This window comes from Lingula anatina, chromosome 2 (assembly GCF_051362555.1).
Source record: "Lingula anatina isolate TDL-2025a chromosome 2, LinAna3.0, whole genome shotgun sequence".
Taxonomy (NCBI): Eukaryota; Metazoa; Brachiopoda; class Lingulata; order Lingulida; family Lingulidae; genus Lingula; species Lingula anatina.
In genome coordinates this window covers 2377474-2403851 of record NC_141768.1, presented here as the reverse complement: position 1 = coordinate 2403851, position 26378 = coordinate 2377474, and the positions used below count along the sequence as shown (strand labels likewise).

Here is a 26378-nt window from a genome sequence, read left to right as displayed (position 1 = left end):
TCCATTTAGTTTTGCTGGACGGAAATGAAAAATTTGGCCTCATAGCATGGTAATGATAATGTATACAAGCATGCAATGGGTACCTATACATATATAGCTACAAGACAGTCACCTTAACATTGTCATGTCACTCACTTTGGATGAACAACCCCCATATGGCTTATCTTCATTTTTCACTTACAACTTTCAGAAAATTTATCCAGGACTTAAACACTTTAAATTTTTAAGCAGATTTTTCTGTGTATATTTGTAAAAAGGGTTATTTCCTGTTGGTTCAAATTAATGAAGGAGCCATTTCCTATCTTTTTACATGATCCTAACATGTGCCCCCCCCCCCCCCCCCACACACACACACACACACACACACTCCAGCCTACCATACTTACATCAAAAACCTATTTTCATCCTAAAACCCTTAAAATATATCATTTTCACTAAAAATAAACATGCATAACCTCGGTCAATTTTCCAGAAATATTTCAATTCTAAATACTATCATCACCTACAAATAAATACCCAAAATACCTGCACTATCAGAGCCTCCCAAAATTTTTTACCCAAGATTTTCCCAATATGAATCATCCATCAGTTACTTTTTTTGGCATTTGATTTAAAATAACTACCTAAGTCTACACCCTTCAATAATGTAGAAAAGTATGTACCTGAGGTTCCAGCACTGGCCCTTATGGTGTGAAAAGTATATAGGAAGATGTGTAATGACAGGTGAGCGGTGCTTATCTTAATAACACAGAAAGGTCAGAGGTGTTGAAGTTACGGTTTATAGCCATTTTGGCATATATTTTAAGTTCTTTGTAACTTTAAGACAAGATGTGCTATCTGAGAACTGCATTCAGACAGTTTTTTGTTCTCATCAAAATGGTGAATTGGTCAAAAATGCAATATCAGATGAAAGAGTTAATTTTTCCAATACAATTAGATTTTCAAAACTTTGTAATCATTTAAGACATGGCATTTAATTGAAACTGCTTTGTTTGAAAGCAGAAAGACATCAAATGACAAGATTTTCTTGATACTTAAGTTGTTTTTTAACTAAAGACAATAAGGATTAGGCTTTAACTATTCCAGCTTATTAATCTTAACCCTTGATGCTTCTGTTGCATCATAAAATACAAACCATGTGCCTCAGTTACATAGTTTTAAAATTTTTAATCATATTTTAATGCAGATTATAGATTTTAAAATATACTGTGTAGTGGCCACACCAAGAAATCCTAACATTTACTGCCCCATTACCAGTACTCTACCCTTCCTGAAAATGTACAACTGCTTCTTTTTGTATTATTTTATGATATAAATCATTCTTAATAAGCAGGAAACAGTCACTTGAGAACAGAACTCTGAAGACATAGTTCTGAGCACATTTTTTATAAAGATATAGCAAACCATTTGCGGAAAACAAAAGGAAACTCGCTAGACTCCCATGCCAAAACTAAATGGAAAAAACATGTTTCAGCAATAAAACCTTAATGATAAACTTGGAAGACCTTAGGTGCATTTCAAATATTTTAAGTTTATGGACTCTTTTAAGAATTATTATTACTCCTCAAACTTTTCAAGACATTTAGCCAGACCCAATGATCCCATCTAGGAATACATGCACAACTAAATAACCCTCTACATATCAGCAATATTACCAAAGACAGCATCCATGAACAAACATACATGTACAGTAAATGCTATGGTTCATTTTGAAAGGAAGAGCTATAATCACTACAACTGGACTGGAAAATTATAGGGTGGCCAGGTGAGACACAGCTCCACTTACCCGTCTGTGAACTGATGCCTTTGAAGCTGGTTTTTGAAGTCTAGAATCCTCAGGTTTACCGCCTTGATTACCCATTTGCCAGAGTACTGTTACAACAACAGTACAAGAACCAAGAGGCAGTGCTTACATCCCTCCTCTCGCTACTGATACCATGGTTACTGATCCCATCATGCTCAGGTGGAACTGACAGCAACAGATAGTCCAGAGGGAGAGAGGGTATGCTGTTTTAAATTTCACTGGCAGCAGCAGCAGCATGGGTGCCGACTGACTGGGCATTCTTGCAGTGCTATGTCAGACAAACTTGGCATTCTTTTCTGTCCATAAAACCATCAAAACCACACAGGAGTTGAGGTAGTCAATCACAGGGGTATGAAATATATGTATACACCAAGCTCCCTTGGACCTTGACAACTTTCTAAACAATAGGATGAGCAAAGGCCTTCACCAACGGGTCAGCACCGCCAACTGCTGTGTTCTGAGCAGCGCCTGGGCCAATTTAGAACAATATTGCTCCCTTCCACCATCCAAACACAACTGCCAGGCCACACAAACAAGGCAGTTTATGCAATCTGGAGCCAATCAACAGGAGAGTTACACACACGCACATACCCCTCTTGCCAGCATACTCCCCAAAGATAAAGTGTTTCCATGGTGATGGTACTAAAAAGCGGCAGATGCAGGATATCGTATTTCATTTGTCAACTGAAACTTAAACAATATAAACTTTTTTGACTTAATCTTATCTGTGGTTTGTTTTTACTTTCGCTGGTCTGGCAATGAGTTGTAGGAATCCTGCAGGTTGCAGCAGAGAAAACTTCAGTGTTTGTGGCCATCTTGCAAGCAAACAGCTGTGGCCTGCTGCTGAAATGGTTTTCTCTACCAAATGCACAAATTAAAAGAAAAATAAGAAACAATTTTACTTTCAACACATTTTTTTTCTGTGTCTGTCAGATAGAGTATGTCTGATTGTTATCATAGACTGGTTATCAAAATGGCCATGTCTGTAGTCATTGCTTTGCTTGATGCAATATCATGTGTTTGAAAAAGGAGAAAATTTTAAGTATTTTTGATAGGAATTACAACTATCCCCCCCTCTATTCATTTGTTCTTTTAATTTGTGAAGTAATTGCTTAATAATGTTTTTGTGTAAAGCTTGTTTTGGAATGCTTAAAATTTCACAAGAGCTTCTTACTAGCTCGGTGCAAAAACTCAGAAAAACAAACCCTCCACTTTACAATGTCTTATATCAGAAGTCTTTTTTTTTTTCATCATTTTCTCATAGTAAGCCATTTTAGTGCAGAAATCCTTAATCCACAGTGACAGCATGTTAGACATAAAGGCATGACAACAGGGACCAAACTGTAACCACAGAAGGTGGAGCTATAATCATCTGCCTGATAACACTTACCATTGCCACATGTCATTGGGAGAGGAATGTAGAATTCTTCTAAAGACTTAAGAGATACTGTCACACAGAGTTTCAGATGATTTTTGAAAATTACATGTAAATGTTGGAAGTTGATAAACATCCGTAGAGATGTCATTATACCAGGGTGACATGGTGACAGAAAGGAAAAGAAAGGAAAGGATTTATCATTTACATTTAAAGAAAAAAAAAGGAAAATTTGGTGCATATGTTCTCACAAGCCCTGATGACACTTTCTTTTGGTGCAGATCCCATCTCCTTTCCTCACTAAAAATAACTTGCTTCTCACACATTTAATTGAAAGAAAGATGAGACTATGAAATGTCAAAACTACCTCCACAGATGGGAGTTGGAAAGATTAAAAGTTATGAAACAAGTCAGTAATCCAAGATGTAATCAGAATTCTTGGGCGCAATTCAGAAATTACATAGCAAGTTCTAATGAAACTCTTCACCATTAAAAGAATGTAAAGTTGACTATATTACCATCCCCTAGCACCAATCTGTTTAATGCACTCCCATATTCCACCTGCATCCTAAGTAGAGTAAAGTATTGATGCAAGAAGTTTCTGTGCAAATCGATCATGTTCTACTACCTAATGTAAGTACAGCTCAGCATGGGCTTTCAAACATGTTTCAGTTCCGTCATTTGCTGTGTAAGCATTCAGTGGGGTCACTCACTGGCCAACCACGCTGAGTTTCTGAGTACTGATGTTGACTTTCCTCTACCTGGCAATTACTCTCTCCATCACTGATTTGGTAAAATTATACAGGGGTACTGGTAATAGGAACTGAGATAGTCTTGGGACTTAAAAGAATTCAGGAAAGTTATTTTCTGAATATCTCTGTGGTTAAAATCATTCTGTTGACAATACTGTTGATGAAAAAAAAGATTCCTTCAGAAAATAAATTCTTCTGACCAGCTTGGAATGCTACACTCTCATTTATATTTAGGATGAATCCCATTGCATACTTTAAGATCATACTAAAATTCAACAGTGCCAATAAAAAAAAATTTTCCTTGTACTTAATTTCATTTCTCTTCCATTAGATTTGAGAACCTGCCATCATTGTAACTTATTATTAGTACTCATACTAATCAAAATTGACAACCCCACCTTCCTTACAAAACTATTTCTAACACATACCTCCAGGGACAATATGGACCTTTTTATCAAAGAGACAAAAATATTATAGATAAAAAGACTTACCCTTAAAGAGACAAACTTTAACATCTTTCCCATATGTCTACATTCAGTAAACAGGCGGTCATTTTACCTGGACACTGGGCATTCATTTGAAGACCACAACACCTGTGCAACACTAAGGTGTGCACTCCATAATGCTGATTTGGGAGAGGTCAGAGAACATAACTGCTAACTACTAACTACACCAACACCAGTGTTGCTATTACTGTACACCAAGGCCCACATTAACACCTTCATTTTCCCATAGCCATCACGTAGCTGACAAAACTAACAATACCTGCAACCAACCTGAAATTTTTACCTCCTCCCCCTGATAATAGCATACTCATGGATGAGGTGTTTAATACCCAGGTCATCGTTACCCCCCATATCCCCTGAGGGCAACCCAGGGACCACTGACATCTACTGCTTTAAGCTTAAGTGTTAGTTTTAGTTTAAGATTAAAAAAAATAATAAAACCAGCTATGTGCTGTTTTTATTCTTGGTAAATTCTAGGATTTTCTTTATGTATCTAATATTCACAGGATCAGGGCTCTAAAAAATCAAAACACATACAGCTGGTGTCTAAAAAGTATGGCCAAATTGTTTTGTACCAGTTCATAAGCCTTAAAACTTATCTAAACAGACACCATTTTTGTTGATACTAAGTAACCATGAGTTCAGTGAGATGTTGCCACCCAGCAATACACCCCCTGGTTCTTTTCAACTTTTTTTTCAACAAAAATGGATTGTTTATCTATACCTTACTGGTACAAGTCCCCTTGTGTGAGAATTTGAAGAATGAGGTATTTAGATATTGGTGACATTAACTGCAGCAGAATCACCAGTCCCCCACAGCAGCTGAAACATAAAAACTCCTAGAGCAAAGACATGAAACCAGCCTGGGTTCAAAAGTTTTAACTGTGAAGACACTTTATTGAAAACCTAGAAACAAACAGGTGACACCCACTGCACTGGGCAGGTTCTATGCCACATCCAATATTTAGAAGTTTTTTTTCAAAATAAACATTATCAGACATATTATATTATAATATCTTCCCTTTGAAGGTTCAATTACTTTTTTATTTTATTTTACTATTATTTTAACATTCATTAAAATATGATAATAACATAATAAAATAAGTCTAGGATAGGGGTGGAATTTTTTTGTAAACTCTCATTTAAAGGAGTTGACTTTTTTCGTGAACAAAACTCAATGTATAACATTTTTAATTCGATCTTATATATAGCTAGTTTATGAAATTAAGAATCAGAACAAATCACCCTGAAAATGCCACGCTCACAGCATGATCACCATCTGTTATCTTTCATCTTATTGCACTGGGCAGACACTTCTCAGAGTGAACAAGTTTTGTCATAAACAGACCACAAGGTGTAGCTATAACCCTAATAAATGTCAGATGCAGCCTTGATGGATGTTGATTTCCGAGACTTTAGACATAATCATATGTCGTACCATTGAAGACAAATAAGGTGAAGAACATTATGGATCATATCTGATCACCTTATGGTCATTCAATATCTCAATCCAATTTCTTCCTGTTTTTTAGTAAAAAACCTTCAGTTATCTGGCTACAGAGGCATCTTATACCCCATTCCCATACACCTATTGTGCTAGCTGGGTTGGTCCAACTCCGCAGAGGGATTCTTGGTAATTGCAATCAATGGAATCAGCTTAATTGAGTGACATGCCTCAGCTAGGGGGTAATTTACCCTGATTCAATTATCCCCTAGCTGCTCAAGGAGGCATGTCATTCAATTAAATCAATTGTACTTAGTAAAAGTTGGACAGACGCAACAATTTCAATAGTCTTTGGGAATGCTCCCTTACAGTTGAGTTAGGCCCAGGCCTGTAACCATGCTTCAATTTTAAAAGGATTTTTTTCAGAAAAGGTTAAACTTTTTCAGAATTAGTTGGCTTAACTTGAGAAATGGCAGAGAAGTTACAGGTACTAGGAGCAGATCAAAAGTTGATTCAGACTAGATTTTTTCTGACCAAAAGACCATTTTTGGACACACCTGTACCTCTCTGCTCAGAAGCCTAAGAAAAATTTAGAGAGAAGGAACAGCTCAGACAGTGCACTTCCAAAGGATTACACTGTAATCAAAAGAGGCCAATCTAATCCCGCTTTTGCCCCACCCCCATCCACTACTGTAATTGATAGATTAGATTACCTTTTAAAGGTTTGGAATGTAATCAGGCAGCAAGTTGATGTACTAAGTTAAGTGGACCCATCTCCAATGTAAACAAGCCTTATGGCTCAATACAGTTTTAGTCATGGGATAAAGCCAGTCTGAAAGGCTAAGAAATTTGGTATCTGAAAAAAAGATCAGATCGTTTCTGCCCAGTTTACAAGTTATATTCTACATAATATTAATATAAGTAAAATATAAAACAGAACATATTTTAATTGAATTTCTATCCTGTTTATTTGCTTTGTAAGTGTGAAGAAATCTATGTCATCCATGAATATCAATCATCTGTCATCAGCTAACAAAACGAAAGCAACCACAGCATTCTTTCCCAGACATTCTCTGTATCAAAATTTACAAATTTCAGTGGGAATCCTGTAAAATGAGAGCAGCTGGTTACTGAACCTGAGGAAAAAAATATCAGGGATGTATTATTGTAATAAATTGCAATACAATTTATAACAAACTAGGGTATCCCCCTCTGCCCACTAGGGTATCCCCCTCTGTCCCCCTCCACCCCTCAGTGCATGGAAGAGCAAGAACACATTACCTAACTAACAGATCTGAGATAGAAAACAAACTAGCAGAAAATTATAACCTCGGGCAACAGTTCTGAAACTGTAAATATGAAAATAAGGGATCTGTACCTCTTTTATCCACAATATTTTGAAAACTGCGCTTGAACAGGTATCAACCTTCTTTTATCATACTACACTCAAACTCCTCTCTCAGAAAAGCTTCAAATTAAGATAAAGGTACTGAAATAGAATGAGAACCACGCCATGCTATAAATACTGCAAACCTTTTTTGCTTTTCACTTTTTGAACATGAAGTAACCAGATCTAGAGCAAACACAGGTCTGTTTGCTTTCAATCAAGATTTCATATTGCAAGATGGGTTGCTCAGTTACTGATCATATCTACCTAGTATGAGTAGTACCAGTATATCATCACTGCTAATTACATAATAACAAACAACATAAAACACTCACTTTCTGAAAAATGTCTTCTCTCCTGCTGAAGTAATATGCGGGTAACTGCAAAAACACCAGCCTCTATTACCTGCCCAAAGTGATGCAGACTGACTAAGCCTTTTTTGGCAGGGGGTGAGCTATGCAAACATCAACAGTTGAATCATGCCAGACTTGTTTCTTTAATGAAAATGGGAAACATCAACATCAATTTCTGTTCTAATTATTTCCTTATCTAATATGAAACAAAACTAGTATACTGAATGAACTTTTACCTCTTCCTTACCTTCTGCTTCTATCACCCCCCTTACCCACTTTTGTTCATGCTCTACCCCCTAATCTTATTCAGTATTATGATTAAGTATATAAAAGTCATAATATATAAGAGTCAAATATGTCATATGTCAAATATGTCAAAAGTGCCTTCAAACCCCCCCTTCCACCCACCCCTTCTTTTTTTTTTTTGGGGGGGGGGTAGGGGGTGGGGGGGGGAGGTAAGCTTCACATGGTATGGCAAATGCTGCCTATTCTGCACCAGTCTGAGTGGAAACTGAAACGTAAACATCCCTTTAAATGAAAACAAATCTGTTCGGGAGCTATCTAAAACTAATCGAAAACTAATCCCTCCATGTGTAACACATCAACTGAGGTAAGTAGGAACATTGCTACACGTGATAACATGGTATAAGATGACATGGCATGTCACACCAATCCTGATTGTGTAGGGCCTTGGTACAATTTCATGCCAAATTGCATAATTGTGACCCAATCTTGGCATATAAGATTGGAAACAAAAATGAGTAACTGGCATGAGTTTACCCGGCAGTCTTTTAAAGTGTCGTAAGGATATTGTTCCCTGCCATGTGGTAGGCAAAAAAATATCAATCTGGCCCTGGTTTCTTTTAGATAAGAGAGTCACTTTTCTACCCTCCTCCCCCCTTACCCATTTCCTTCAAAAACCCTTCTGCCATATTGTCCGGAACCACGCAATTTTAGATATAAACGTAATTTAGACTTGAGCTCGAAATGCGGACACCGTTGGATATCTTAGTTAGGATAACGCTTTAGTATATAGCCTTCCAGATTCGCGGTCGAAATCTTTACGTCTAGACGCTACAGAGGAAATCCACACTGACAAAAATGACCAGTTTCAATCGTTTAATGTGAACTCGTTGCCTGCTCAGGTACATTCTGATTCTCTATTCAATATTACACACTTTTAGTACATACTCCAGCCAATGGCTTCATGCACTTCTTATCACTGGCTTCTTAATGCGACAGGTACACAAGCCTTACTCAGCCTCTTCAAAATTGACACAATGTATTATGGAGAATAATAAAAGTTATGACTTGAAATTATAGACATCGTCCATGAATTATTAAATGTCTCCGACATATTCCTCCCTTTCCCAAACAAAGAAAAATAGAATATTTATGACATTTTTCTTTCTTAATATGTACTGCATTAAATGGGTTATATTATGTACCTTAAGTTTTAATAATAATGTAAGCAGTGTGTTGAAATTATGTGCCATGAAATATTTACACCAGAATGAAATATTTACACCAGAATAGGTATAGTTAAGTAACAATATAAAGAACAGTCTAAAATATTATACATTGAGAGATAGGTATTACAATAGAAATGTTATCAACTCCGTAAACATATATACAGTGCAAACTTCAATATTTTTAAACATAAGCATTATCGCCAAAAGGTAAATGCATTGAAAGATTCCCAGTTTATAGTGATGATGACGTCGTCCGCATCATGTTCATAGGTACGCTATATGGTTTAAGGATGTTCAATACTTCTATAATTATAATGAGTAAGAGCAAGCAACCTCGTGGAGCAAATGTAAAACGGTGCTGAGAGCCGGCTGCGCCAGCCTCTCCCTAATTTTTTTTTTTTTTCATTTTAGGAAGAGGGACATAGGTTTATCCAATGCTCAGACAGCACAAAAAATTATCGAGTTGTCTCTCGACCATTTGCTTTTAACAATTCATTCCTTCTAGAATATGAGTCTTTTGTTATAATCAGAGTCTATATATATTGCGCGTAGCCAATGCGAAATGACGACGTCCAGCCGAACACAGACGAATCGTAGCCCACCATGACGCTCGGAGTACTGATGATAATAGAGACTTGCAGCTGGGATGAAGACCGTCGGAGTGCAGCGTAGGTCACAGACGACACCAATTCACACACTCTGGCGTTGTCACATCGTAGCCCCCGAATTAAAATCTGTCCAAACATGGTGGTTGGTCTGTGGAAATGGGAATTTCCTTGCGCACTAAAAGTACACTCAAAACATTGCATGGTGAATTTCATGAAAGTAATGAAGGTTTAATGGAAAGCAATTATTGGAAGCCGGCATATGTCATCCTTTTGTGTAGTTGCTGCAATTTCTAACGGAAATAAAAAAGAAAGTCGTTAGCGTCGTGTACCGGAATCGCTCTGTCGCTGGGCCCTGCAATTCGTAACGGAAAAAGAGAAAAAAAAATTTGTTCGCGTCAATTACACCAATCAGGTTATCTACCCCACAAGTAATTCGTGATAGTTCATAATTTTACGTGACAAACTGCGGGGTGGGTATACCCGCTCTTGCTAGATATACCCTAAACCCCCTTTTACATGATTTAATATTAATGAATCTAATTACGAGCTCGCCATGTAAAGAAAAAATTACTTTACAAATGAAAAGAAATTATTCAATATCATTATATTTTAAAACCCCCAGTGGATCTCTGGAGTACAAGGCGCGAAAGGGTTTCCCCGTTGCAGTCTGCAGTGACACAACATCTTCAGCCAACGGAGGTGCGCTAGGCTGCACTACGGTCAACTGACTCGCAGTTGCTTCCTGGCTGGTTTCATCTATCGTCTGCAGTTTAGCCTCGTCCGTTCTCCGCTTTCTCTGAAAAATACTATGTTTACATTTCATTAGCCAATATCGTTTTGTGAGGAACGCTAATAACCCCAGTACCAGAAAAACCAAAGCAAACGTGCCTAGGTAGCCCCAAATATTATCTTGATCGGGTACCCATTTTGTCCAGGGGTCTTCCCTTTCCCACAAAACCTTCTGCAATGGGACAGTAGATTCAAGCGCCATATCCTTTAAATCAAATGATTTAAGCAGTTTGATGGCGTCTTGTTCCGCTATGATGTCTTTCAAATTTAACCTTTTAGTCATGTTTATAGAAATAGGGCGAATTTCGACCTTACCGATTTGATGAATTATGCCCGGTAATGTGTAATCATTCCCTTGTATTTCGCAACCGTTATCGACATTAATCAAGTAAGTACCCGCGTCGATTTTTAAGGAATGTTCTTCCGAATTATCACACCTTGTGTATAACGTTTCGCCCCAACTTATTATCACAAAATGACCGGGATTAATTTCTGTTGCTTTTCCTTTATTTAATTTCTTAGATATTTTAATGTTACACGCTTCCCTATGTTTTACGTCTCCCGTTATGATTGCGCGCTCACATTTTAAACCCGTTTTATAAAAGGGACCCGACGCACAAATGACTGGATTTTCACCTATGCAAGAATCGGGAAAAAATATTTGACCTGTTTTGGGGTTAAGGCCTACCATTTCGTAAGGTAATTGAACATGTGCTGACAGCCCGCTTGAATTATAGGGCACCGGAAAAGTGAGGATGTTGTGAAGCCAAAATTGAGCACTGTGTGTCAATGGTATGTTAACCCTGTAAATTAATGTGTCAACATCATGAATGGGTGAAACAGTGAGAAAACGGTAATACCAAAATAAATCATTAATAAATCTCAATTCCTTACCGGAAGTTGCCGTTAATAGAATTTCCCTGAGTTTCCTTGGTGGCAATAATAGTTCCGTCAACCTACCTAATTCCAGGGACATCTTTTGTCGATGAAATCTTTCCGAGATTTCCCGCTGATGATCTATATATTTCTCAAAATTACTTACCGCTCTTTCAATATTGAACGCCACCAATAACTTGGTCAAGTTCTTCTGCGTTGTATTTAATCCCTGGATGAGACTGTTGATACGATTAGCTACGCTTTCTCTTAAGTAATGTTGCACCGAGTTAAGGTGTTGTATGTTTGTGTTTAATGTATTGATTGTTTTATTTACTACCGTCGCCAACATACCCACCCGATGGGCTATTTGGCGTCCTTCCTGTCTTGTCTGTTGAACTAACTTACGACATTGGTCAACACTTTTGTCCGTGCTGATGCCAAAAAGGAAACTAGCCGCCGATCCCACAAAGTCAAACAACCCTCTTTTTGTCCGAGACGAATGACGCCCTTCGCCCGGACCGACCGAACCCGCCCTGGCCAGAGCTGGTACGGCCGCTTGAGAGTCCTCTAACTCGTAGAAAAGGTTAAGGCTATTAGTTATCCTCTGTCGCCACTGTTCCCTGTCCTCTGGGGTGATATACTCCCCCCTTCGTGCTCTACGCAACTCGGCTTCAATGCTGCCGAACCGATCCATAATCTCCTCCCTCATTACCCGAGGTTTATCTATGGTTACCAATACCGTCCATACGGCTTTCGTTACCCTCAATGGCTGCCTCTGGGTCACTAGGACACCATCAGGTAGCTTCTGTAACTCCCCTTTTATCCCTGGAGTTAAAATCAAAAACAATAAACCTAAAACTATCGTTTTAGAAACCCATCCTCTTATTTCTGTATGGAGTCGACTTCCATATGCTCCTCCGACCCACTGTCGGTTATCCTTGACATTTTGACTGGCTGGGGACCCCCTGTTTCGTCCCCTTCCACCTGCGACAACAGCGCGTCTCCCTGTTCCGTCGCCTGAAGACATCGCTTCCTAAACCTGGTATTATGTGAATGCGTAGGCGTATGGTGTCGTGTTATGGTGTTGTGCGTGCGTTTTGCATGCAGTGTCGGCCTGCGTGAAGCTGCCTGTGACTCACCTGTAACACTTACCGGTAGCTCGGATTCGTCCCTGTCGGCTATGTGTCTACGCCTGTCGGGCTTACTTACCGCCGCGTGCTGAGTGACCTCTGCCCTGGGAGCGTTGATGTTGACTGGCGTGGTACCAAGTTGCAACTCAGCTCTTACTGGGTTGGGTCGTCTCTTAAATACACGGCGGGCACGTGGTCTTACTTGATCCCACGCCAAACCCCTGTCCACGAGTCTCAATTTGTCCCTGTTTACCACACGTGACTTACCTGTCTGCTGGTGGCTTACCCAGAAGACATTGCCTCTTTGTCTAGTCACTGTCCACATCGGGTCCCACTTAGATCCGAACGTCACATTATCAGGTGCGAAGATAATAACAGAATCACCTACCTCTATTTTGTTGGCGTTCGCCTTAGCATCGAATCGCCTTTTGTTCTCAAGTCTAGCTGCCTGAAGATTATCTCGGGCTGCCGTTAAAGAATCCGATAGGTCACTAAGCCGACCTTTCAGAGGATGGTGATTATTTGTTGCACCTACCAATGTTGACAATGGCATCCTTGGGTTCCTGCCATAAACTAGGAAAAAAGGTGTGAAACCCGTCACTGAGGAAACGCTATTCCTGTAAGCAAACAAAGCATTAGCTATCTGTTCTTCCCAGGTGCGAGTATTGTTGTTAACAAGGCGGGCCAATAATCCTTTGAAACATTGATTAAATTTTTCAACTTTGCCATTACATTTGGGATTATAAGCTGTAGTCCGCCTATGATCTACACCCATTGTTTGAAGATAATTGCGAAATTCCCCCGCACTAAATTCGCTCCCTCTATCTGTGATGATAATTTCTGGTATGCTATGTCTGGGAAAGAAATCTGTAGCTAAAGCCAATTCGACTGCTTTTGAAGACTTGTCCGGAATGGGATAACTTTCGGCCCAGCCTGTTAAGTGACAGATAACATTCAAACAATACCTGTTCCCCTTTGGTGACTCTTGAAACGGACCGATCAAATCCATTCCCACTATTTGAAATGGGTAAGCGGGCATTGGCAATTCACCTAGGGTCGTTCTTTGGGGGGTGCTTTTATGGGCTAGACAAGTCGGACATCGTTTTACCCATTTAGAAATGTGTTTCCTCATCCCTTTCCAAACATAACATTCCCTGACACGACAAAGGGTTTTATAAACGGACATGTGTCCCACATCTTTATGGCAGCGGTCAATGATATTGTTTCTGAACTGTTTAGGCAGCAATAAACGCGGATAATCGGGCTCTGTCGGATTAGGTGGTCTGACCGAGTAAAGAATCCCTTGGAGAATTTCGTAATCTGAGTCTTCGTTTTGGGCTTCAGCTATCTCCGCCGGAAATTCCGCGGTTTGGTGTTGTCTTATATCATCAACATTTAACCCATCGGCTTCAATTGGGATGTTATGTAAAGCCATGCTATCCGGAAATGACCTTGGATCCACCCAATCCTCTTCCGTGTCGATAATGGCTATTTCCTCGCGCTCTGATGGGAGTCTACTCAAAAAATCCGCGCACACGTTTTTCGCGCCTTTTATGTATTCAATTTTAGGATTGTATTCAGCTAAAATTGCCGCCCATCTTTGCAATCTCGCATTTTGCAGTTTAGAAGAAAATAGCGCTTTCAAGGGCTTATGATCGGTGTAAATGGTCAAATCCGCGCCCCACAAATACGGTCGCAATTTGTTGACATTGTACATAACCGCGTAAGCTTCTTTTTCGATGGTAGAATACCTTTGTTGACTAGGTGACAGTTTGTGGCTGACATACTGAATCACTCTATCTTCCCCTTGCTCGTCCGTCTGCACCAAAACACCGCCTATCGCGTGATTACAAGCGTCTGTGTAAAGTTTGTACGGCTCGTTTATTCGCGGGTGTGCCATCACTTTGTTGGACATCAGCAGTTCTTTTAATCTGTCGAAACTTCTCTGATGCTCTTCCCTCCACTCAAATCGCTCGTTTTTCTTCGTTAGTTTGTACAATGGGGCTGCTACTCTCGCAAAATCAGGGACCGTACGCGCATAATAGTTACAGGTGCCTAAAAAGGACCTAACATCTTTCGCTTTCCGCGGCGTCGGCATGTTTTTAATTGGTTGTAATTTGTCGGGATTGCTGCGAATCCCGTCTTTGCTTATGATGTAACCAAGGAGATGTACTTCACCTTTGGCAAATTCGCATTTCTTTGGGTGGATTTTGAGGTTAGCTTCGCGGAATCTTTCTAAAACCTGACGCACATGTTCGACATGTTCCTCCATTGTTTTCGAGAAAATCACGCAGTCGTCTATGTAACAGTACACCGACTTCCCAATAAGGCCGTTTAAAACGCGATCTAACAGCTTCTGGTAGTGATTAGGTCCGTTAACCAAACCAAAAGGGACGCGTTTGTATTCAAATAGACCTTTGTGGCAAATAAAAGCGGTTTTATGCATATCTGCCTCGTCTAACGTGCACTGGTGAAACCCCTGTTTCAGGTCCAGGACGCTAAAATACGCCGCTCCTCCCATGTTGTCAAAGATGTCGCTGATAAGTGGCAACGGGTACCTATCGACCTTTGTTATCTCGTTTATTTTGCGGTAATCGACGCAAAATCTCATGGAACCGTCCGATTTCGGCGTAAGAAGTACCGGGGAACTCCACTGACTGTGACTCGGCCTAATCACGTCATTATCGAGCAAATTTTGTATTTCCTTTTCTATGAGTTCCCTTTTTGCTAGTGGTGCGCGATAAGCTCGTTGTTGAACGGGTCTATTGTCTCCGGTGTCGATTATCATCGGCAACAGGTCGCATTTGCCTAGGGGATTCTCGGTAGAACTAAATACGTCGCGGTATTCGTTGATCATCGCGTCAATATCGTCATTTCCCGATGACGGTGGCAACTGAACTATTTCCGCGATCAGACCTGGCCGTCCGTAGTCGGTCAAAGACCATTCTTTGCCGAAGAAAACCATTGTTTTTTGTACACAATTTATTTCCGCGTTCCCGCTCTTTAAAATATCGATCCCCAGTATCATTTCATGCTCAATATTCGCGATCACTACTACCTCGAAAATGCTGGCCCCGTCAATTTTTATTCTTGCTTTGCCTTTGACCTCGAGTTTCTCTCCCGACACACTGTAAATTTCGTTTGTCTTCTCTAAAAAACACGTTCTACCCGTTGCTTTGCAGATCTTTAAAAACATGTCTAAACGCAGGCAACTACAACTGGCACCACTGTCAATCAAACTTTTGCACTGCACGCCGCTAACGGATAGTGAAACGCCTAATCTATAACTTAGTGGTTTGGTCATAGCGCCTGCCGTAACTAGTTTAAATGGTTCCTCTGTCGTCTGAGTTGGTAACATTCCGCTTTTTTATGACCCGGTTTGTTACAGTGAAAACATCGTATCGTACTCTCCTCACGCCTGCCAGTATTATCTCGGACCCCTCGCGGTACACTGTAACTTCCCTGCGAACGCGACTGTTGGTGTGGCCTCTGTGTATGTTTGTGCGATTTTGGAGTGGGGTTTGGGGAGTTGTATACGCGCGTTTCCACTTTTGCTATACGCGTTTGCATTTGCTCCTGTGCTTTTAGTGCCTGTTGTATGTGTTTAGAGGTTTCCTGTAGTTGAGATAAAAGCAGTGCAGTATCTTTATTGACCACGTTAACAGAAGATATGTCCATATCTTCCTCTACTCTGGGTGAAAAAACTTTCTCGGCGAATTTGTTTTGTGTGATGGTGTTAGTTTGCGGCGCGTGGTGACCCTGCGTGGTCATTTGCCTAAAGATTTCTCTCCCGCAATTTTCGTTTTCGGTCCACTGAATGGCAGCCTCCAGAGTCTCAGGTCGGCCCCTGACAATTAATTCCTCAGCCAATTGCTGATTCAACAATCCGCGCGTATAGGCTCTTACTATAAATCTTTCCGTATCCGCGCCACGTGGAGCGGCGTACGCGCGACTTGCCGCCTCCCTAAACCTTCTATTAAATTCCAACAACGTCTCGAACGATGCTTGACGTAAAACCTCCAATTCCGATTTAAGGCGCTCGGATTCATTCGCAGACAAAAAAGAACGTTGAATGTGTTCTTTAATAACTCTCCACGGGGTTTCCAACCTTTCTGGCTGCGTTTGCAAAAACCTCTCTATCTCCCTCCTGAGGGCCCCCCTTGACGTTTTCGTTACCAATTTAACTGCTCCCCCGACAATATCATGTAAAGAAGCATACATTACCTCTAAGTCGTCTAGGTACGATCTTACCTCCGACACCACCGCTCCGTCGCAGACTGTTATACCTTTAGCCGCCTCTTCTATTCTCTTCTCTTTGATAGAACGCACATGCCCTCCTTGAATGTCCTGTGCAATTATTTGCAGCGTCTCCACGAGTTGCTGCATCCCCTCGGCCATTGTGTAAGCTCAGATATTCCTCTTGCGAAACGTAAAAATTTAACTGGCGAGCGACGCCAAAACGTGTCCGGAACCACGCAATTTTAGATATAAACGTAATTTAGACTTGAGCTCGAAATGCGGACACCGTTGGATATCTTAGTTAGGATAACGCTTTAGTATATAGCCTTCCAGATTCGCGGTCGAAATCTTTACGTCTAGACGCTACAGAGGAAATCCACACTGACAAAAATGACCAGTTTCAATCGTTTAATGTGAACTCGTTGCCTGCTCAGGTACATTCTGATTCTCTATTCAATATTACACACTTTTAGTACATACTCCAGCCAATGGCTTCATGCACTTCTTATCACTGGCTTCTTAATGCGACAGGTACACAAGCCTTACTCAGCCTCTTCAAAATTGACACAATGTATTATGGAGAATAATAAAAGTTATGACTTGAAATTATAGACATCGTCCATGAATTATTAAATGTCTCCGACAATATGTTCCTAGAACAAATTGAGAAACATTGTAATCAGAAACATTGCTGCATTTTTCTGCATAATACCTGACATGAATTCAATTACCTTGTAACCTCACACAGGGCACTTACTACATGCTAGAATTTGAGAAGTGCAGTTCACACATTTACATGTGATTTCAATTAGATAAACCAATTTATGATTATCAATGGTCCAATTAATAGTAGGGCTACAGTATAAGATATTATCAAGGACTCTACTAAAAGACAATTTATAGCATATTCTCATTATGATCCAACTTTTTTCTGAAGTTCAAATAGGAAATCTAAAGGCATAAAATGTGCAACAGCATGTTTAGCCTTGGCACAGCACAAAAAAAAATTATAATAATCATTGCTATTTTCCTAGGGATTTCACCAATTTTCCCTTAAGCCCCATTTCCTTTCAAAACTGTTGAGAAAATAAGGATAGTTTCCAAGGTTTAAATGTCTAATTTCTATCATTATAGGTGAAATTCACCAGTCTCCATCTCCATAATGAGATCTCAAAATTTACAAAATAAGAAACAGGACTTTATAGTCTTTAATTTTGTCAATGTCCTCATTGGCAGAAATGGCAAAGAATAAATTTCAAGAGAAATTATTTCTACTATAATCGTTTTGTTACACATTGAACATGTATGCCATTTAGGGATAATCAATAAAGAATCTCTATAATTATGTATCTGTGGCCAAGCAGTATTGCTTCATCATGGAAAAAGAATTTGGTAAATTTTCCAGAATCCCAATGACTGCCACCGAGTGGGAGGCAGTACGATGAAAAACTGCAACTGTTTTAGTTTATGTAATAGGCACAGTTCACCTCCCAAAATATGTGCCAGTGGGCACATGAGAAAAAAGGATTTTTTACATGTTATGTGAATGGCTTCTACTGTTTTAGTGGCAATAAAAAATAAATCGCAAACCCGTTTTCTTTTTGCACTCAGTTAACATCTAGTTAGGTTAAAATTACAAAAAAAATCTTTCCAATCTCATGTCAGCGACTTTACTGAAACGTTGCCCTATATTGGAAACCTTTATGGTATTGATGGTGTCTGCAAATGTGACAGTAGTTTCAATCAAAAACAATAAATGAATAAATATGTACACGTTTACATATTAGATATATTCACATACTTGCTACTGTGCACCTTACATGTCATGAACTAGGTTGACATACATAAACATTTCTAAACTATGTGCCAATCACCAGTTTTATTGCCACTCCGTGTGTCATCTGGCAGGAAAACTTTTAATGACATTAGAAACGGGGTCCCACCCAGCAGGCTGCAAGCTGGAACAGGAGGTGACAGCCATTTAGAACCTCAATTCACACGCCGCGCAAAACCATGCGGCCATACTAATGGCTGGTGGTGCATTACAGCGACAGCTTTCACTATCAGCAAAGAAGTTCCGAGAGAACTACCAGTACCAGTAGCCTATTTCTTACTCTCAGCATCAAAGGCTGCCAGCATGTAAGCAAGTGTAATGGATTGATTTGTATTTGACAGCCTTTGGCCTCAAACATTATAACTTTTCTTATTAAAGAGTGACATCATCAAAAAATTCTCTACATATTTACTTCCTTTCGAAGAATTCACATGCTAAAAGCACCCAGTTGCTAACTCTGACAATTTGATAATTTTTACAGTACTACTACTTATTTACGTGCTGCATAAAATTATTTTCCAAAGTCTTCAATTTACTAGACAGAAATAAAGTTTAAGCAAATGGCATGTTGAGAAAAAAAATCAAATTCCTGACTTTCAGTTACCCTGCAGTCCATTGTTTAAACTACACCAATTGGTGCCAAGTCTGCATTACATTCTATAATTGGGGAATTAATTTGAAAATTGGCTCACTGTGGTAAGGATAACAAAAAATATAAACTCGCCAGATAAACAAATATCAAGTTCACATCCAAGAGCCTGATGGCAATGCACTACTAAAACATTGGAATATTACTGGACCCTAAAGCTGTTCATACCACACAATCTTCCCCTGTGTACATACAAAGTGCCTCCTTCTCTGGGGTACCTGTTGTTTGACAGACAGCCAAGCTATAATATTACCTTAAGATAACACATATACATTGAAATAGGCTGCAATAGGGAGTGCAAGTAGCCCATAGAAAACACTACAGTACTAGCTGTTCTAAATCTGAACTCAGAAGGAATGCAAGTAAACTGGTGCCAAATTCATCTAAAATGGAACCAGTCTGTCTGTAAAGTTTCCACATCCCCATCAGGATTCGCTGAATTTCACATGCTTCCACTTTTGCACGTTTCTTACCAGACAAAACTCCCTCCAACTGTCTGAAACAAAGGACAGGAACCAGCCAGCCACTTGCTCCCAGAATATACAGCTTATGTCACATGGCACAGATCACATTACACACATACACTGAAGGTCACCAGGCTGCTCAGAGAGTCTGAACACTCCTGTGTGAAATACCACCCCAAGTGTCAAGGCCAATGAAGATGACTTGTACATACCTGCTAGCCTTGACTATTAGCTTTTATGTTTGTTGTCTGCATAAGAGATAGGATGAACTCTTATTTGCTGATATGCTGTGCATCTGGAGAGGGAGAATTAAGTAGATAAGCTGAAAAGCTCTCAACCTCAAGTTACACCCACAATACAGAAATAACTTTCCCTAAGAAAAACAAATAGAAAATGTCTTGATTTATTGACTGAGAATGATTTCCACCTGGTACATCCAAGAACGGGAGAGACGAAGCAGGCAGAACAGTATGATAAGATAAAACGTAAGATAACAACTTGCAAGCTAAAATGACATATCATTCATCAACTATTGTTCCATATTGCAAACCATGTTCCACAATGTGTGCCTTATTTGACCTACTCATTACTCTGGGTTAACAATGGCACATCACATGGATCTTTAGACTTAAAATATTTAAGCTAAATATTAGCCTTCTTTTTTGAAAATTTCTATTGGTTTGACTGAAAAAAAATCTGTCTGAGGACATTTTCTTGAGCCCAACATTATGACACTATTGTTACAACCACCCCCATATTTGAAAATCTTAATTTGAAGTGTACTTAACTTTTATAAAGTATAAAGATCATTCTCAATGTTTACTGACTACTGATTTACAGCAGTTTTGTTTGGGAAACCTCTACAACATCACCATAATTAGTGTAATGGTCAACAGCTGTTCATGGCACTTGACGCAGTTAGGTTCACAACTATATGATATTGCATACATACTTCAGAGTGAATTAAATCAACATCAATGGCTTGAGCTGAGTTAATATAATATTTTATGGTTTCCATGTAGTAAAACACTGAAGGTTTCTCTCCATTTTTAACAAACAGAACACATGCATCACAATGCAGTAGAGAGAACAGTTAGGATTAGAACAAATGCAGCAGAGATTCCTGATAGCATTGGTAATGTATGGCAGTAGTTACAGCTATGCACTCAACATTTTCATCATTTTACCATTAAATTTATATAAAAAGGTATTCCACTGCTTCACAAGGGTTGAAAATTTAGGAAATCCTTTTTTTCACTAGAGATAGGAAAGGAGAGTATGGAGGGTCAGTTATTCCCCCCCACCCCACCCCACCCCCTCTCTTTAACCTTAAATAGTACTTTTCTCTGAGCACATGGTGACTGAAGCAAATGGCACAATATTCCATCTTGGCAAACACCACCAAGTCCAGGGATATCCACACTAACATAACCTTGTCATGTGACAATTACCCTGGGTATGTTCTAAATGCAATTAGCAGAAGTAGCCAGTCTTTCTATATATTCTGTGTATTCTGATTCCATTGAAAACTACAATCGAACAAGAAAAAGAATCCATATTTCATAAACCTGGTAAAATTATATGTATTATAACATATAAGACATCATCACACCTCAGTTGTATTTATATAAATGAGACCTTCTATGAGGAGCAGGTGTTGTTAGACTTATACTATGGCAACACAGACATTTTAGTCTTCAATGTAATTATTGAGTATGGAACTCACTAACTCAAACAGCACACTCTGCATGCACTGACCAGGTCATTTTTAATTAATATTCCACATTATTGAAACCCATAGAATATGACGATACAGGCTTCTTCATTAATCATGTATCCATGTAGCAAGGATGGCAAAACTGGCCATGTTTAATATTGGGGTATTTATGTTGCCATCATGTCATAGGGGTCATAAAATTACCCTATAGAGGCTACAAAATTATAGCTTATATAGATTAATTTATACTATCATATATTCCTCATACTGTCAGATTTTTCGCAACACTTTTTTGATGTGGATGATTTTATCTTTGGATGTAGAAATTCAGAATCATATGATAATTACAGAATTGACCAACTAATATTTTCCATATAGTATTACAGAAGTTGTTCTTCTTCACTTAATTATCACTTTCCCCTACTCTGTCTGTACTACCATGTTTAACACAGCAGAAACGCATCTGTGCCATGACCCATGGATGCTACAGTTTATATCTCAAACTGATAAATCAATTGCAAAATCAACCACATTATACCTTTGATACTTCTCAAATTCAATATCTTCCTACCTTGTCTGCATTGCAGCACAGTAGTAAAACACTGGTAATTTTATCCATAGATGCAATGTCAGAAAATAAACGAAGAAAGCGTTTTTAGTCGTGAGAAATCTTGCAGTATTTGCTTCCTGCTAATGGAGCTCATCTTCTAATGCAACGTTATCTCTCCCATATCTCTCTTGGCACATTATCAGTAATGGCTGGAAATGCACACACTGCATTCTTTGATGTGGGGGCTGCATCCAAATATGAAGTACCCTGTGTCAATAATGTCGTCTGACGACTACAGACCCTGCAGACATTCAGTCAATGACACAACTTATGAAGCATGTGGGAATTAGAACAATATGAAACTCATCTTGACAAACTGACAGCTACGCCTCACTTAAAGAAAACCCTTGGCTAACGAAGGCAATATCATCAATAGTGGCAAGCGAGCAAGTTGACTGTGATCTGGGCATATTACTTCGCTAGACATTACTGGGTTCTAATTAAGTAATAAAGAAATCCTGTAAATTGATGAGTTAGGCAGTTCAATGCACAATCATTTTCAGCCTCAGAATATAATAGCATACAATTTACATGTACCAAAGCTTTCATATAACTGTACAGTAGCTTAATGTTAATACTGACACCTACCTTAGGAGAATAACCTTCTTGATAACTGATGAAAAATTTTATAATAACATGTATTCTATATAATATTATTTAGAAGCTTAAGATGGTGAGGGTGTACAAAGTCTACTATTAGTGTGATATCAGAGTATTCAAAAACATTTCTTTTGTTGAAGCTATATACAGAGTAATAGACGTTGATGTAGCATATAAAAAGCACCAGCATAAAACAAATCTACAAAATGCTTTTCCATATTAATTGATTCTTACTATCACCACTTAATAAGCAAATCACACGTGAAAGTAACATGAGAAAAATACTTATAAATTAAATTACAAATATAAATATTAATATTATTTTTTCCATCTCAAATAATGTAAATGCTTCGCAGTTATAATTAATGGAGCATTTGAAATCATTTGATAATTTTTCCATTCCAAGATTCAAAAATCGGTCTTTACCACAGCATCACATCAGACTAATTAAAAAAAAAAAAAAAAAAAAAAAAAAAAAACATTACACTTGAATTGTCATTCCTCGTTGACAGTCCCATATACTAAGGTTATGGCAGTGAGCTTGTGCACTGTCATTCATGCAATGATAACTGCCTGAGAGCAAAAGCACTTTCGCAGAAAGCTTGTCAAAACCAAGTAAACAGTTTTAATTTTTCATTTTCTCAGACAAATATATTTTGTTCATAATTAATCAAAGGCAGCATACATTATACAGAAGCATGTTAATTGAGCCAATATATTCTTATGAAAATGTTAGGTATTTAGTTATAAATAAACAAGATCTTTGGCCAAGCATATCTTAGGAATACATAAACACTCGTTCATTATCTTGGATGGTATCCCATTTGCCAGAATTCTACCTCTTTAACACAGCAATATGCCAATGATGTGCCAATCAATATAACCGTCAATTTTTTTCACACATTTTGCTATACAGAGATGGACATATCCTAAATGGATTGAATTAAGACTCAACAGCCAAAGACCATAGTCCATCTTTGAGGACTAATTAAGCCATTAATTGACCTTGATTTGTGGTTGAGACCAGCACTGTATACATAAATACATGTACTTCTACATTCTATATGGCCATTCTACCTGGGAGATCCACATTGTGGTATATACCATGACAGCATATTTAGTTTTACATCCTCACATGAATGTATCTTCACATTACAGACATATATTTATGCTATGTTCCATGCAGTCAATATATCTCTTAATGAAATCACTTTTGAAGTGAAAAGACACATACATGGTCAGGACCTTCTTACACCCATTTTGCTAAAAATCTCTCTTCACATTTGATAAATTTTGTTCAATTCTGAAACATTTACAAAAGGTTTCAACCTGAATTGCCATCACTTGAGATGTGCCCCAAATCTGATTGCAATCTGTCAAGGTTGACACCTTCATTATGCTGTTAGACGTGGTGTGATATTGAATGAAATATACATGCAAGTGTCAGTGCACTGAACTTACTTACATGACTTCGTATAAACCATGTATGTCTTTCACTTTTATGCACTGAGCTTTTAAGGAGATTTTTTAAGATAAAAACTAATGGTATTAAGTTGACAACAAGCCTTAAACCTATCATCTCCATCAAATTATCAGATGGGCTTAAGGACATACAGTACGATCAATAAGAAAATGAGTCCTTCCACAGATAGACAGACAGACAGACAGACAGACCCCACAGTGCATTGTACTTGAAATCACTGGTCAATAAGAGATCTCCTGTTTACAGTTAAGAATCCATCCAATTTCAAATCTCCAACAGTAATATTAATCTAAAAAAAGCCCCAGTTCATACTTACAGATCAAGAACCTCTCACCTGAGGGAGCTAGCCTGTACCCAGCCTCTTGTTTACAAACAGACATCAACAATATTCAGGTCCACATTGCAAACAGTGAGCCGCTGTTTTGAGAAATAACTTGCCTGCTTGCTACATAAACCTCCAAATGTGTACTCTAAATGTTTTGCATTTCAGGTGCCTTTCCTTTTCTTTATTGCTGGTTACATACTAAGGTTGTGTACTCTAAATGTGTTGTATTTCAAGTGGTTCTTCTTTTCTTTATGGTGTGTAACGGAGTATGGAGATTAGATGTTGGTGTACAAAGCCACAGTGTAGCTGCATTAACTAGAATTTTTCACTGACTCTCTGTACTCAGGGTTTGTTATAATATGCCCTGTTCAATCATGTAAAGTCATCATTTGAAAAAGTTTCAAATATTTATACCACCCTTCAAAAAATTTCACCTATTTAATTAGACACTAGAAAATAACTTTCTTATCAAAATTTTGGCAGCAAAGCATAATTTTATAAGAAAAAAATTAAAATTTCAACTCACCAAAAATAAAAAGGGTTGTATTAAAAATAAGATACGTATGCTGCAAACTATCAAAAAGACCAAATTCTAGGTCCAAGAAGTCCATACAGTCTAGTCTGTTTATATATTATAAAATTTCATTACACGGAAATAGTAATGTCATTCATCCATACATATATATCTCCATTAGTATATTAACAGGTAGAACTGCATATTCTCTCTGTATTTTACATGGAGTGAATTACTCCCAAATACTTCCTTGTAATAACAAAAAGACACCAGCAAAATACAGCTTCAGAATTACATACCTCATTTCATTACCAGTTTCCCATTACACTTCAATCATGTTCATTTCACTGCTAGTTCAACATCGAACAGAGGACCACATACTAAGGGTAAATGAAGCACAATAATTCCTTCCTTGATACCCTCTAGTCCATTTAACACTCACTCATCACAACAGAACTATCACTACAGTAAACGGCAAATATCTCAAATATGACCAGAGCAAACAATTGGGTAATATTTTGAAATGCTGTAATATTTACCTCTCATGTTATCCCAATGGTACATGCAGTTTGGGGGAGTGGTTTGCAGCTCTCCAATGCTATTCTACACTAGTACAGCAGAGTATCATTCAGATAGACATCTCTTCAGAGTGTTCTACTCCCCATAACAATTAAATGATCTTGAAACTGATTAAAACCACAATGGTGTCATTATCTCTTCAGGTTCACCCTACTAAAGTGAGCGGGAGTCCAGTGACAAATTAATCAGCACTTGACTGTATTAAAGTCCATTGTCCTATATTAACTCCCTGAAAGTGTAGCCAGCTACGTACTATTACTTATCAATTTGAACTACAAAGTGCTTCGGAGAATAATCATACACCACATATGGCGACCAGGTAGAGAAACTATAATCATGTAAATTAGTCCCACACGATAAAGACATTAACATATTATAGGCAACAGATTGTATTAATTCATACACTTTATGTCAATTGTTAAATTGGTCAACATTCCTGATGGGATAATAAGATTTTCACAGGGTGCAGCAGCTCTAATTTTTTACTATAAAATTAACTTACCTGGAAAATCATACAACACCTGTTTAATATGCACTTTTGTAAAATAACTTATACCAAGGCTAACTCTGACATACAAATACTGCTACTAGCCTAAAATAATTAATTTCATTGAAAGAATTCTAAAGAGATTTCACAATATTTATCAAATTATCATTATGACCAGACTTTTGACAAGGTCAAAACACTAGGTATATCTGGCTTAAAAACTGCCATCATCATATGTAATATATTTTCATTGGGACATGTCACTCCTTAAACTTAGGATTCAATAAAGAAGGCCACCAGCATGTCCCAAAAATATTATTTTGGAAAATACATAAAAAGTTTTAATATTAAAAAAAAAAAAAAAAAACGTTACACTGTGCT

General features: G+C 38.3%; 1 protein-coding gene across 8 annotated transcripts in view; it reads right to left on the bottom strand.

Annotated features, from left to right (window-relative positions):
• The window catches only part of LOC106156262 (uncharacterized), a 127772-nt gene extending 102282 nt beyond the window's left edge, over positions 1-25490 (bottom strand). For 3 of the 8 annotated variants that reach the window (XM_087004694.1, XM_087004695.1, XM_087004700.1), the window contains exon 1: positions 1787-2246. In XM_087004694.1, the coding sequence (XP_086860820.1) occupies positions 1787-1861 (75 nt within the window). In that variant the 5' untranslated portion in view covers positions 1862-2246. Of the gene's footprint in view, positions 1-1786; positions 2248-4422; positions 4596-19691; positions 19855-25470 lie in introns of those variants that run through there. The other 5 variants (XM_087004698.1, XM_087004699.1, XM_087004704.1 and 2 more) reach the window with 4 other exon arrangements.
• Positions 25491-26378: the final 888 nt, after the last annotated feature.